The sequence below is a fragment of the Peromyscus eremicus genome, chromosome 16_21 (assembly GCF_949786415.1).
Source record: "Peromyscus eremicus chromosome 16_21, PerEre_H2_v1, whole genome shotgun sequence".
Lineage (NCBI taxonomy): Eukaryota > Metazoa > Chordata > Mammalia > Rodentia > Cricetidae > Peromyscus > Peromyscus eremicus.
Genome location: NC_081432.1, coordinates 7602413 through 7614498, shown reverse-complemented (window position 1 = coordinate 7614498; position 12086 = coordinate 7602413). Strand labels below are relative to the sequence as shown.

At 51.1% G+C, this 12086-nt stretch overlaps 1 protein-coding gene and 1 pseudogene across 1 annotated transcript; both read left to right on the top strand.

Moving 5' to 3' along the window:
- Positions 1–31: 31 nt before the first annotated feature.
- On the top strand, positions 32–9711 carry LOC131893794 (trefoil factor 2-like; annotated as a pseudogene).
- Positions 9712–9814: 103 nt separating this feature from the next.
- On the top strand, positions 9815–11687 carry LOC131893793 (trefoil factor 2-like). The gene is made up of 3 exons (XM_059243885.1): positions 9815–9893; positions 10459–10608; positions 11467–11687. Exons 1-3 carry the CDS (start codon positions 9815–9817, stop codon positions 11685–11687), a joined length of 450 nt encoding a protein of 149 aa, XP_059099868.1.
- The last annotated feature ends 399 nt before the right edge of the window (positions 11688–12086 follow it).

The following is a 12086-nucleotide window of genomic DNA, read 5'->3' as shown; positions in this document are numbered from 1 at the left end:
CTGCAGGCTGCCCAGGTACAGAGGAGCAGACATGGGACCTCGAGGTGCCCCTCTCCTGGCAGTGGTCCTGGTCTTGGGGGTGTATGCTCTGGTGGAGGGCGAGAAACCCTGTAAGTAAAAGTCTAAGGCTGACCCCTCGGGTGGGAGGTGAAACCTGTTTGAGTCCCCATGAGTGGTGGGCTGTGGGTCACCCATCACCTGTACTAGGTGGGGTTTTTCTAGATGTTCCCTCAAGGGACAAAGGCAGGTGACAGTTTGCAAGGAGCTAGACAGCACCCTGCAGTCTGGGTGCTGCTGCTGTGTGGGGCTCAACCAGGGACTCTTATTCAGAAGGGCCATGTCCACAGCTGTCAGCCTGGGTAGGAGGACAGCAGGGCCTGCTGCCCTGGGCCCATCTTGCTCACTTCTACCTTGATCTCTGCCCAGGTCCACAGGGCCATCATCTTTACAGAAGGTTTGTGTGGCCTTGTTTCCGTTTTTAACAACTGAAGCTGTTTCTATAAAATCCTGTGGTTTCCTCAGGAGGAAGTCAGACAACTCTAACGTGGGCAAAATAAGACCCCATGTCACTCCTGGGGACAGGGGACTTTGGGGGGTCCCTGAGGGCCAAGAGCAGGTTGAGGCAGGCCTATGGCACCCTGGACAGGTTGGATCATGGATGGATCTATCTATAGCTCCCTGCCAGTGCTCTAGGATGACACCACACAACAGAAAGAACTGTGGCTTCCCGGGCATCACTACCGACCAGTGCTTCGATCTCAGATGTTGCTTTGACTCCAGCGTTGGTGGGGTCCCTGGTGTTTCCACCCACTTCCAAAACAAGGTAAACTTTGGAGATCCGGCACCTCCTTCCAGCTTTCAGTTTAGGGCCGGGCCCTGGGCAAGGTCTAGAGCAAGTTCTTGGAAGCCTGGTTGTCTGTCTAGAGCTAGCCCAAGTTTATGAAAAGGAAGTCTTAGTGCCTCTTCTAGACCTTCCCTGACACCCCCATGCCCTGTATCTACACTTGCCTGTGAGCAGACCTAAATGTTTTCCACTTTATATATAAAACCATAGTTCCAAAGAAGCTTTGGAAAGGACATGGAGACATCGGGTAAGATGGCATCACCATCCTTGCAAACAGACTTCAGGCTTTAAGAAGGGTATTGAGGCTTCTGGCAACCTTTTTCAGAATGTGTTTCAAGCCAGGGCAAACTGTGAATACAGTTTGTGTATGTGTCCACCCAGGCATGGACCTTGCTGTTGGGGTACACTCATTATAGGGAATTTTGTCCCCAGGGTTCAGTGTAGTTTAAAAAAAACAAAACAACAACAACAACAAAAAAAAAACCAAAAAACAAAAAACAGGTAGGTGGGTTGCCATGTGCTAGGTCCCTTTCACAATCAGGTATGTCAAGCCTATTCTGGGCTGGGCACAGTGGGCTACTCACATTTCACAGAGCTGAGCACTCAGTCCAGAAAGGGTGACATGGTTTTTCCCAAGGTTCCGGTTCTGCAGATATTCCCACCTTTTCTGACCTCCCTACACTCGTGTCCTCCTGTGGGAAGCACAGCCAGTCCCTAGCTATTACTGTGCTGAGAGATACCAACCCAAGGAGCTCCTTGGGACACACTGAGGCTGCAACTCCAGTGTCTCTGGGAAGGTGGGACTGGTGGCCTTCAGTGAGCGGCTAGCCTGACAGAGTCTTGTATGCTGCTTCCCCCCATAACCAGAATCAGAGCAGTGTGTCATGGAAGTGTCAGCCCGAAAGAACTGTGGGTACCCGGGCATCAGCCCTGAGAATTGCACTGTTCGAAACTGCTGCTTTTCCAACCTGGTCTTTGAGGTGCCCTGGTGTTTCTTCCCACAGTCTGTGGAAGGTAAATGGTGGCAGATGGGGGCCCACCTGGGGCCTGGCATGAGCTGCTCCCATCCCCTGCTGAGGACCCCTCGTGTGTGTGTGTGTGTGTGTGTGTGTGTGTGTGTGTGTGTGTGTGTACATTTACAGGTATGTGGAGGCTGGAGTATGATATGGAATGTCTCCCTTAGCCCCTCTCCACCAGGTCACTCTTTGAATTTAGAGTTCACTGATTGGGTAGGCTGGCTGGACAGTGAGCTCCAGGGTTCTGTCTATGTCCACCCCAACCGACTCCCAACAGGAAGGTTATAACATGTCCCACCACACCTGCCTTTTTGTGTGGGTTCAGGGGTTCTGAGCTCTGACACTCAGGCATGGGCAGCAGGTGTTTTACTGGTTGAGCGACACCCGGGTGGTTGTTGTGTGACCACACACACTGGTCCGCAGGTTCCTCTGGGAAATTTCTAGTGTTTGGGGAGAACAAGCCCTCAGAGAATGCCGAGGCTGGGGTGTCATCCTTTCCCATTTTGTCCTTCCTCGGCACCTGTTGGTTATGAACCGGCCACACTTCTGAGCGCAGGCACTCGTGGCTCCTTGGCATGCTTACCAACCACCCTGCTTTTCCACCTCCAGATTGCCATTACTGAGAGGTCGTGCTGTCCAGCCGCTGGTTCCCTGGGAGCTGCAAGCCAGAGGAAAAAGGTCTCAGTTGGACTTCATCAATTTCTGAGTTTTCATAAATCATCCTGACCCTGTGCAGTGGCCAGAGACGGCATTTTTCCTAGTAAAGGAAACCTTTAAAATCTGGCAAATTTTATTTTGGTTTCATTGAGGCAGATGGACGATGGCAGTGTGTATGTGAATGTGTGAGTATGTCCGGGAGCGTGTGTGTGCGTGTCTCAGAAGCCAACCTTCTGCCATCCCGGCACCCTCCTGGCCCCACTGGATACCATCAACAGCCCTTAGAGCAGTGGTTCTCACCCTCCCTGATGCCGGGACCCTTTAATACAGTTCCTATGTTGTGCTGACCCCCAACAAACAAATATGTTGATGCTACTTGCTCGCGTGCTTGGGTGTGACTACATGGTGTGCACAAGTGTGTGGATAAGTGAATGTTTGTGAATACATTGGTGTGTGCATGTGTGAACCACAGTGTATGAATGTGGGCATGCACCCATGTGTAAGAGCTACAGACTCAACACCCTTTCATCCCCTCTGAGAGCAGTAAGACAATGGACACTTCAGGGCACTACAGCAATGTCAGTGTTCTGCATCTGTGAACTTCAGAACCCACCATCTCTAGGGTCTGTACACTCGGTTCTCTTTAAAGAATTCAAAGGACTCTGACCTCTGACCTGAGAGGAGCAACACATGATTTCTGATCACAATTCCCCAAACCCGTCACTTTCACCAAATGCTCCACGAGCTACTCACTTTTGACATGGGTCCGTGTCCACTGGTTGCCTCCCCTTCCTGATGTGAACAAGAGCAGGGAGGGCCTGGAGCCTGGGCCTGCATCCTGAACAGTGTTTCTTGGCCAGAGAGCATCCTTAATAACAGCTCAAACGGAAGTTACTGAAAGAGAAAACAGTGTTTCCACGGGGCAGCTCTGGGCAGGGAGGCTCCAGCACAACCTTTCCTCACAGCATTGTGTAAGGCATTGGTCCTAAACCTGTGGGTCGTGACCTCATTGACAAACGTCTATCTCCAAAGATATTCACATTATGGTTCATAACAGTCATAAAATTACGGTTACCAAGTAGCATCAACATATTTGGTTGTTGGGGTCAGCACAACATAGGAACTGTATTAAAGGGTCCCGGCATCAGGGAGGGTGAGAACCACTGCTCTAAGGGCTGTTGATGGTATCCAGTGGGGCCAGGAGGGTGCCGGGGTGGAAGAAGGTTGGCTTCTGAGACATTTTTCATCTCCTTTCCTTTCCCAGTCCAAGGCAACTGGTTAGCGCCCCCCAGTGGCCGACTTCTGCTGCATGGGTTAATCCTAAGGTCTGGACCACTGGTTTGCCCCACTCCAACCCTCCTCCTCCTTGGGAAACAAAAGAGAAAGGATGGCTCCCTGTCCTGAGCCCTCATACTCAGCTGTGGCCGTCCAAGAGCAGTGTGAGAGTTTGCTTTTCTGTTGCCATGAGAAAACACTGGCCAAAAACACCTTGGGAGGAAAGGGTTTATTTGGCTTATACATTCCTATAATGGTCCATTATGAAAGGAAGTCAGGACAGGAACTCACACAGGGCAGGAACCTGGAGGCAGGAGCTGATGCAGAGGCCATGGAGGGGTGCTGCTTACTGGCTTGCTACTCCTGGCTTGCCCAGCCTGCTTCCTTATACCCCCAGGACCACCTGTCCAGGTGTGGCAGCACCCACACTGAGCCGGGTGCCCCCAACACCAATCACCAATCAAGACATGCCCCACAAGCTCGCCCACAGGCTGATCTGACAGAGGCATCTTGTCAGCAGACCTTCTTCTGCCGAAATGACCCTAGCCTGTGTTAAGTTGACAAAACACAGCCCAGCTGTATGTGCTGGTCACAGGCTTGGCGTCTGCTCAGTCTCTCATGAATCTTCTTGCCCCACACTATGCCTTAGCTGACTGTGTGGCATCTTGCAGACTTCAGATTGTGTCAGGCCCTGCCTTCTCCAGAGGGCCACCACCAGGCTCCTACTGTCTCTGGAGCAACAGTGACTCTTGATTAAAAAACAAACAAACAAAAAAAAAACCAGCCTCTCTCTCCTCTTTAACCCCGCCCCCCCATTGTTTCCTCTTCCTCATGTCTCTGTTCCCCTAAGATCCCTCAGCGGCTTCTGCCTTCTCTGCCAGTCCTTCTGTGCCATCTGCCTTCACAGGCATCCACTGTGCCCACAGTCTCATGGGGTATCTCTGAGAAGTCCAAAAGGCAGGGCCTGGTAGGAGGGTCTTACAGCCATCAATCTTACAAGAAGCAGATGAACAAGGGATTTGGGAGCCTCAGTTTTTCTGCTCTGGCTCTGTGGGTGGGTCTTGGACTTGCCCATGTGTCCCTTCTCCTTGGTCATAGCACCCTTTGCCCTTCAATACTGTAAGCTGTCACCCTTCCCAACCCCCCCACTCCTCGGAACCCCCTTCCCTCAACCCTCGTCCACCCCTATCACCACCCCTGCCCTGTGCCTGTGGAAACAACCCTGGGAGGGTGTCCCGGCTGTCCACGGGATAGCTTCGGCTTCCACGTTAGTCAAATAGTTTGGGGAAAGGAGAATCCTGTTGCTCCACAGCCCTGCTGGAAGGGGCACACCCCAAACCCTCTGGGTCTCCTGGAGGCTCTGAGGACAGGACGCACAGTCCCCGGTCACAACTGCCAGGTTTCACCCAAAGGCCCATGGCCAGTAACCTCATATTTATATTTTTGCTCAGCATTCAGTTATTGTTTGACACTCGGACAGCTCAATAAAAAACGTGCTGAAGAAGGAAGGGCCACTTATTTCTCCAGAGTCCTGCCTGGGATTGCCCACGGGGCAGCCACTGTTCTCTGGTGCCCTCTGCTGGCCAACTCAGGGAGCAGTCTGCCTCCAAGCTTCTCAGTAGCCAACCAGCTGCCAGGCACCCTGTCAGGTAGGTAACCAACCCAGCGCCTTTTCGCTAGTGGAACTCGTAAGGGTAATAGTAATACCATGGAGTTTTATTGAAATCAGATGTATTGATGAGTGAGTGGTGTGCATTAAAATTTAAGTAAGTAGTCGGGTGGTGATGGCGCATGTCTTTAATCCCAGCACTCGGGAAGCAGAGGCAGGCAGATCTCTGAGTTCGAGCCCAGCCTGGTCTACAGATGGAGTTCCAGGACAGCAGGGGCTACATAGAGAAACCCTGTCTCAAAAGACAAAACTAATAAAAGGGAAGTAAATTCAGCAAGTGTGACAAATATACACAATTGGGTAAATATTATTTAAGTCAAGCACAGACTATCATTTTGTCCCCCAAGCAGAGTCCTGTGTCTACTACCCTGTGTTCACTGCCTGCCCCTCCAAGAACCAGGTAATCAACTTCCTTTCTCCCTGGCTCCACCTCCTTTAGAGCTTCCTGGAGGTGTATCCTGCAGCCAGTGAGTGTGCTTTCTCACAGAGACCCGCCCTCCTTGCATGTAAGGAAGCTTCATTCTTCACTATCACTGAGCATCAGGGCGATGTGATGTGTTTGGGTGAGCTTTGAGTAGTGTCCAGATCTCAGTTAGGAAGGAAGCTGCCAGGAGCCCCTGGGTCCAAGTCTTTGGACTGACTTTGGTAAATAATTGATCACTGGGATAAAATCCATCATTTTGAGGGCTCTGTTGAACTTGATAAGAGTCAGGACAATTGAGTTTGCACTGTTCTCCAGCCCACCTGCCATGGGCGAGTGGATCGGATGCTCTCTGTGTTGATCCAGCCCTTGGCTTTATCAGTGCATGTGATAGGACAGCTCCTTTTCATTATAACTTAATTTTCTTAGTTAACGAATGGTGTTGAGCATCTCATGGGCTTATTTTTTAAGTTTTTTTTTTTAATAATATCCTCTGGCAAAGTGTGTAGATGTAACCAACCGTCTTATTAAATAAGAAACACAGAACCAATGCAAAGAAGAAAGCCAAGAGATCAGAGCTAAGAGCCTTACCCGCCTGCTGCAGCTAGCCTCTTCAGCCAAGAGACCTCTCCGAAAGAGAGCTACTTCCTGTCTGTTTGTCTTTATATAGACTTTCTGTTCTGCCTTCTCACTGGTTGTAAAACCAACCACATGACTGCCTCGTCACTGTCTGTTGGCTATATCCTTGAACACACAGAGATCTACCTAGCTCTGCCTACCAAGTGCTGGGATTAAAGGCGTGCGCCATGAACGCCTAGCTCTGCTATGGCTTGCTATTAGCTCTGACCCCCAGGCAACTTTATTTATTAATATATAAATAAAATCACATTTCAGTACAGATAAAATATCACCATAAAAGTGTCTGTGTAGATAGTTCATTTTTACTTTCTTAACATGAAAAAATTATTTTTAGTTGGTCATGCAGATACCAGCGGCAGAAGAGCTTGATTCTTTCAAGACCTGCTTTGAAGTTCAGCTAGAATGGGCCTGGAGCACCCCCACTCTGGAATCGGTCAGTCAGTTCCTATGCTGTGCCTCTGAGTCTCTAACCCATCCGTGGGTGGCTCATAGACTTCTTCCTCAGGCAGGGTAGAGTCCACATGATTCTAGAATATAAGAACCACAGCGCATGCTCAGTTCAGCCCCCTGGCCACCATTCCTTCTTCAATATCCCTTTTGACTGGCCTTCGGGTCAAGGCAGTTAAGGATTTGCCTAAGAACTCAGGTGACTCCCATTCACATTCTGGGGTTGCATTTTCTCCCTTCTCCTACCTAGCTACACTGGTTCTGGCCTGAGCCTGGCAGCTCCTAATTCTCACATCTCTGCAACCTAACTAGAGAACCGGGCCAAGTTTGGTCTCCCCACTTCCAGGAAGAAAACGGGGCGGTGGGGATTTGCCTGGTTGCTCCTCTCTCGTGCATGCCTGTTGTTTGACAGTGTTTTAGAATCCAGTACTAGAGAGGTTGGTCTGAATCTCTTTCTATGTGGGCAGAAGGAGATGCCTGGCTAGTACCCAGAGTTCCCATTTGTTAATATTCCTGGATGGATAGACACTGTCACCCTCAAGGTGTGTGTGTGTGGGGACATGATGGGGGTGGGGAGAAGGTGAAGAGTAGATGTGAGAAGAACCACATCTCTGCAGAGTCATGGCTTCTCTAAGAGAATGCAGGGAAAGCTTGCATGGAGGCTTGCATAACCACGTTTTTGAGTGGGTGTGAACCCCAAGGCAGGAGGCAGCCGGGTGCCCCTGGAGTTGTAGCAGGGTGTGTGAGCCCTGTGGAAGCCAGGCTGGAGGAGAAGGGTGTGGACAGAGGGAGAGGTGAGTGGCTATGGATTAGAGGGTTAGGATTTAGGAAGCAGCTGCTGTGGCAGCCATATAGAAAGAGCTAGAAGTGAGAACATACTGAATAGAAGACACTTGTGTTTTGTTTTTGTACAGTCCAGGTTCTAAGTGAGAGTGCAAGGGGGAGTCCTAGAGTCCAGGAGAAGATACAGAAGATACAGAGCAGGGCAGGCATGAGTCTGGATGTGATATGCAGTACTGAAGCCATTTAAGATGGTACCAAGCTTTGGTTCAATGACCTTGGGAATGAGTCCGTGATGCCGGAGGCAGGTCAGGGAACCCAAGTGGGGCAGGTGCAGTAGATATGGTACAGCTCAGAGCCTGCATCCCACAGTACCCACCAGCTTTTGCACAAGTAGAAACTGAAGCCTTGAGATCATCCTGAGTCTCTGTGGTGGGACTACAGTCTGGTTCTATAGATATGGCTGTCTACTGTTGTACCCTCAGCTCCACATCAAAACAGATGCAATGGTTATCTGTAGGGCACAGGCTTCTACAGAGGAGGAAGGGGCGGGTGCTTAAGGGGAGCGGCAGAGTAGGGTGAGTGTCTCCTCAGCGGACAGGGGACTTCAGAAGAACCTCTGGCGGGGCAGGAGGACTTGGGTTATTATGTGGACCAGAGGGAGGAAGGAATGAGAATGTTTGAGATAATGGGTGATGGATCAGCTCGTAAATTTGATGATTGTCCTAGTTTCTTTTGCTGCCCAAAGAAACTTGGACAGCAAAGGGATTATTTGGCTTCCACAGCTCTATCACAGTCAGTCATTGAGGGAAGTCAGGGCAGGACCTCCAAGCAGGAACCCGGAGGCCAGAACTAAAGCTGAGACCATGTAGAAATGCTGCTTGCTGGCTGGCTCCCGAAGGCTTGCTCAGCCTGCTTTCTTATAGAAGCAGGACCATGGTTTCCTCTTGCCAGATGGACCTGGCATGTGTCAAGTTGACAACAAACCAAAACAGCCAACACCTAGCAAGAGTGTGAAGGTGTGGTGGGGGTGCTGCAGAGAAGTGGACTCCTGCTGGGTTTTCAGGACTGAGGGCGAAGACTCAGGAGAGGCACTGAGGATTCAGGTTTGCCCATAACGCCTGGGATGAGGCCAAGGCTTTCAGATTCTGAATCCCGGTCACTGATTCTGTAGCCTGTCACCCACAGCAGGACACATCCCTTCAGCCCCAAGGAACACACACAGTCCCTCTCCTCTTTACTCTGTCATTTCCCCTTTGAGTTCTCATGAAGCCCTGGCTTTTGTTCTCTGTGTCCAGTTTACAAAGGCCTTCTCCAGGGTGTCTCACTGTGGACATCTCAGTGCTGGGCACCATCCGAGGGAATGCAAAGGATGCCCGTGGGACAAAGGATGTCCAACTTCAGGGGTGATAAAAACTGCCTGTCCAGACTGCTCCTTAGGGCCCTGTCATCTGGTCTCTGTGGACACAGTCCTGAGGCTGGCAGGGAACAAGGTGAGGGAGGGTAAGCTCTGCATCAGGGGTTAGAAACTAGGTATCCTGAAGGTGCCTCCCACAGTCCTGAGAGATTGTCAATCCCAGAAGGCTCTTGTATGGAATGTCCTTCTCTGTGCTGTTCATTTCCCATATAGCCTCACTACAAATATTAAAAAAAAGTCAGACGTTACTTTGAGAGCCACAAACTTTATCCAGGCTAACACATGGCTAATCCCTTCCTGGGTGTGACCCTGAGAGAGCCCAGCTCCAGCTGCACATGTGGCCCATTCCCCACGTCAGTAGCCTGGCAGGACCCTGCTTCCTGCCAAGGGCAGGGGGCAGCTATGCTTATGGAGGCCAGCCTGACCCAGCCTGGAAGCCTTGTGTGACTGCACTCTCAAGATTTTCTCCCACCTCCTCCAGGCCTCCACGTGGAGCTATGTCAGCTCTTCAGCACAAAGGATCCAGAGGGCTGGGGCCACTGGTAGGGGCTGGTTATCAGAGCCATTGAGCAAACAGAAAGGAGCCAATAAAACACCAGCCAGTGGGAATAGGACATTCTGCAGGCTGCCCAGGTACAGAGGAGCAGACATGGGACCTCGAGGCGCCCCTCTCCTGGCAGTGGTCCTGGTCTTGGGGGTGTATGCTCTGGTGGAGGGCCAGAAACCCTGTAAGTAAAAGTCCAGGGCTGACCCCTCGGGTGGGAGGTGAAACCTGTTTGAGTCCCCATGAGTGGTGGGCTGTGGGTCACCCATCACCTGTACTAGGTGGGGTTTTTCTAGCTGTTCCCTCAAAGGACAAAGGCAGGGTGACAGTTTGCAAGGAGCTAGACAGCACCCTGCAGTCTGGGTGCTGCTGCTGTGTGGGGCTCAACCAGGGACTCTTATTCAGAAGGGCCATGTCCACAGCTGTCAGCCTGGGTAGGAGGACAGCAGGGCCTGCTGCCCTGGGCCCATCTTGCTCACTTCTGCCTTGATCTCTGCCCAGGTCCACAGGGCCATCATCTTTACAGAAGGTTTGTGTGGCCTTGTTTCGGGTTTTAACAACTGACGCTGTTTCTATAAAATCCTGTGGTTTCCTCAGGAGGAAGTCAGACAACTCTAACGTGGGCAAAAAAAGACCCCATCTCACTCCTGGGGACAGGGGACTTTGGGGGGTCCCTGAGGGCCCAGAGCAGGTTGAGGCAGGCCTATGGCACCCTGGACAGGTTGGATCTTGGATGGATCTATCTATAGCTCCCTGCCAGTGCTCTAGGATGATACCACAGAACAGAAGGACCTGTGGCTACCTGGGCATCACCAGTGACCAGTGCTTCGATCTCGGATGTTGCTTTGACTCCAGCGTTGGTGGGGTCCCCTGGTGTTTCCACCCACTTCCAAACCAAGGTAAACTTTGGAGATCCTGGACTTCCTTCCAGATGTCAGCTTAGGACCGGGCCCTGGGCAAGGTCTAGCGCAAGTTCTTGGAATCCTTGATGTCTAGAGCTAGCCCAGGCTTATGAAAAGGAAGCCTTAGTGTCTCTTCTAGACCTTCCCTGCCACCCCTATACTCTGTATCTACACTTGTCTGTGAGCAGACGTAAATGTTGTCCCCCTAGATTTAAAACCATAATTTCAAAGAAGCTTTGGAAAGGAAATAGAGGTGTTTTGTGTAAGATGGCATCACCACCCTTGCAAACAGACTTCAGATGTTAAGAAGGGTGTTGAGGCTTCTGGCAGCTTCTTTTGAAATGTGTTTCAAGCCAGGGCAAACTGTGAATACAGTATGCACAAGGCTAGCTATGTGTGTGTCCACTGCAGGCATGGACCTTACCACCGGGGCACACTCATGATAGGGAATTTTCTCCCCAGACTTCAGTGTACTTTAAAGGATAACTGGGAAGTTGGGTGGCCATGTGCTAGGTCCTTTTCATCATCAGTATCTTCAGGCCTGTGATGGGCTTGGTACAGTGGGCTACTCACATTTCACAGAGCTGAACCCTGAGTCCAGAAAGGGTGATATGGTTTTTCCCAAGGCTCCGATTCTGCAGATATTCCCACCTTTTCTGACCTCCCTACACTCGTGTCCTCCTGTGGGAAGCACAGCCAGTCCCTAGCTATTACTGTGCTGAGAGATACCAACCCAAGGAGCTCCTTGGGACACACTGAGGCTGTAACTCCAGTGTCTCTGGGAAGGTGGGACTGGTGGCCCTCAGTGAGCGGCTAGCCTGACAATGTCCTGTGTGCTGTTCCCCCCATGACCAGAATCACAACAGTGTGTCATGGAAGAGTCAGCCCGAAAGAATTGTGGGTACCCAGGCATGAGCCCTGAGGAGTGTGCTGCTCGACAGTGCTGCATTTCCAACCTGAGCTCTGAGGTACCCTGGTGTTTCTTCCCACAGTCTGTGGAAGGTAAATGGTTTTTTTTGGGGGGGTGTCCACCCGGGGCCTGGCATGAGCTGCTCCCATCCCCTCCCACCTGCTGAGGACCCCTCCTGTGTGTGTGTGTGTGTGTGTGTGTGTGTGTGTGTGTGTGTACATTTACAGGTGTGTGGAGGCTGGAGTATGATATGGAATGTCTCCCTTAGCCCCTCTCCACCAGGTCCCTCTTTGAACTTAGAGTTCACTGATTGGGTAGGCTGGCTGGACAGTGAGCTAAAGGGGTCTGTCTACGTACAACCCAACTCACTCCCAACAGGAAGGTTATAGACATGTCCCACCACACCTGCCTTTTTGTGTGGATTCAGGGGCTCAGAACTCTGATACTCATGTATGGGCAGCAGGTGTTTTACTGATTGAGTCATCTGCCAGTTGTTTGTTCTGTGACCACACACACTGGTCAGCAGGTTCCTCTGGGAAATTTCTAGTGTTTGGGGAGAACAGGC